General features: G+C 34.6%; 1 protein-coding gene across 1 annotated transcript in view; it reads right to left on the bottom strand.

The window, feature by feature from the left end:
• Positions 1-2,500, bottom strand: part of LOC123505187 (60S ribosomal export protein NMD3-like) — a 28,439-nt gene that overhangs the window by 2,407 nt on the left and 23,532 nt on the right. The window contains exons 8-9 of the mRNA XM_045256350.1: positions 1,069-1,181; positions 765-941 (exon numbers count right to left, since the gene is read on the bottom strand). Coding sequence (XP_045112285.1) covers positions 765-941; positions 1,069-1,181 — 290 coding nt within the window. The remainder of the gene's footprint in view (positions 1-764; positions 942-1,068; positions 1,182-2,500) is intronic.

Genomic DNA, 2,500 nt, shown 5'->3' with positions numbered 1-2,500 from the left:
AGCATTCTTACATCTACTTCCACATGTAAAAAGGATGTTGAAAATAGAATCAGGGCAGCCCATTCTGCCAATGGCCGGCTCAGTAACCGGGTGTTCAACAACCACGCACTAACTGTGGCCACAAAAATTATGGTCTTCAGGGCAATAGTCTTGTCCACACTTTTGTATGCATGTGAGACGTGGACCCTCTACAGGAGCGATATCAAAAGCCTAGAGCACTTCCAGCAGTATAAGCTGAAGCAAATCCCATGGGAGAGCCACACTACCAACATAGATGTCTTAAATCGAACCTCAGTAGCCAGCCTTGAAGCCACCATTATCCACCACCATCTAATAAATTTTCAATTTTTTTAATCTTAAATTGCCTTATAGTGGACTGGCGTACCTATGAGTTTAACGTAACTCGAGACCGACGTAGCCCGGGACCTTACTGTATATATGTGTATGTGTATATATATATATATATATATATATATATATATATATATATATATATATATATATATATATATATATATATATATATATATATATATATATATATATATATATATATATATATATATATATATATATATATATATATATATATATATATATATATATATATATATATATATATATATATATATATATATATATATATATATATATATATATATATATATATATACACACACACACACACACACACACACACACACACACACACAGAAAGAATCATTCTGCAAGAGATGAATAGATTCTCAGAAAAATACACATGCCTGTTCTGGCTTCCAGTATCATCATTAAGGGCCAGATGTTTCAGCTTCCAGCGGCGACGAGCACTCCGTGTTGCCTTGTCAGCATATACTTTCTTCACAAGTACTACATCAGGCAAAGTGTCTTCATTCATCTTGTCAATGTTTGCATCATTGACATTTGACATACGCAGATCAAAACTGAAAGAAGTTAATAAGGTCATTAATAGTGTTTAAATGCAAAATGAAAATTATTTTATTAGTGACTGCTAGTTAGCAGTAATAGATGTATTTACTCAGTGTTATAGAGAATTGGTTATTTACATACCCCATAACAGTGTCTCCAGGTGCGAGGAGATGACCCAAATGAGTTCTGGAGAAGATCATCGTGTTTGTACCTAGTTCACTGCTCCGTTGCACCCACAGTTCAGACACCTGGTGCTGCTCACAGTGAAGATGAAAAAAAAAAAAAATAAATAAAATAAATAAATAAATAAAATAAAATAAATAAATAAAAAAATAAATAATAAAATAAAGAAATAGATGAATAAATAAAAATAAATAAATGTTGTATACTGTGTACAATAGTTTCTGTTGTAGTCATTAAAATAACTATGATTGTGCATGATAGGGACAAATGGAGTGACAATGATGGGTGCATGAAATAGTAGTAATAATCTGTATCTATATACCAGGTTAGCAATCCTACACAGAGGGGCCCAGACAAAACATCACACATTCACACTCAGCTCCACTGGGTGAATGTTGGGGGTATTTAGTATTGGTTGCACCCCACATCTATAAACATTATAAATGTTAGAATGAAACTGAGTGTAATATCAATCTCTCAAGTCCAGTAAAGTAAAATTAGCTGGTTGTGAAAACAGGTCTGTTTCTGTAGTGTTGAATCTGGATGCAATGGTGGAGTCATCTACATATTTCCATCTGTAGGGTGTTCCTAAGAGCATCATTAATTAGGATAAGTAAAGAGAGAGAGAGAGATGATTTTACAGATTTAGGGAATGTCACATGCAAGTGCAAGTGGACATGAACCTGAGCAAAGTGCATAATTTGATAGCGGGACAAGGAAAGGAAATCTGACGAGCAATAAATGAGGGCCACTTACACACTACGTTGAAGACTTTTTGCAAGATGAAGGTGTTATTATTAAGTTCAAAGGGTTTTGATAAAATTAATAGAACTGAGTTATTCCTGTCTTCTTGTCCTCCATCTTGTTGAGTAGAGTAGGTAACAATGGAGAGAGACATGTATGGGTAGGATTTACCAATATTTTTGGCACCTTAATGTCAATACAGTCTGGGATTTAATTATGCCTATCTGTTCATACCAGTAGGTATAGTTTTTTATCTGTTTGGTCTCATTCTATTGGCAGCTACGTGTGAAAGACACTTGAAGGATTTGAACTATTTACAATTACTGTTATGTGAGAAGCCATTTCTTTTCTTGAAACTGTAGTTACAAGCAAGTATATTCAATGATCACTGTGGGGTTACCTGGTTGGAGGGGCGGTTGAATAGTTCTGCCAAAGGGTTTTGAGGATCAGGAGTTGTTCTGGCACCACACAGGCATTGAGAGGTGAGCTATTACTGGGTATTTTAACTTACTTTAAGAACATACTATATTATATTAAGGTTACTTAGGTTCACTGAGACACTTTTGATGTAGCTGTTTTGTAGGAGCTTTGTCTTAACGCACCTAAATAATCCTTAGCTGGTAAGGGTGGTAATCTGGAGGAACTT

The sequence above is a fragment of the Portunus trituberculatus genome, chromosome 17 (assembly GCF_017591435.1).
Source record: "Portunus trituberculatus isolate SZX2019 chromosome 17, ASM1759143v1, whole genome shotgun sequence".
In the NCBI taxonomy this organism is placed as follows: domain Eukaryota; kingdom Metazoa; phylum Arthropoda; class Malacostraca; order Decapoda; family Portunidae; genus Portunus; species Portunus trituberculatus.
Note: the sequence above shows the minus strand (reverse complement) of the source record. Positions and strands in the feature narration are given on the sequence as shown.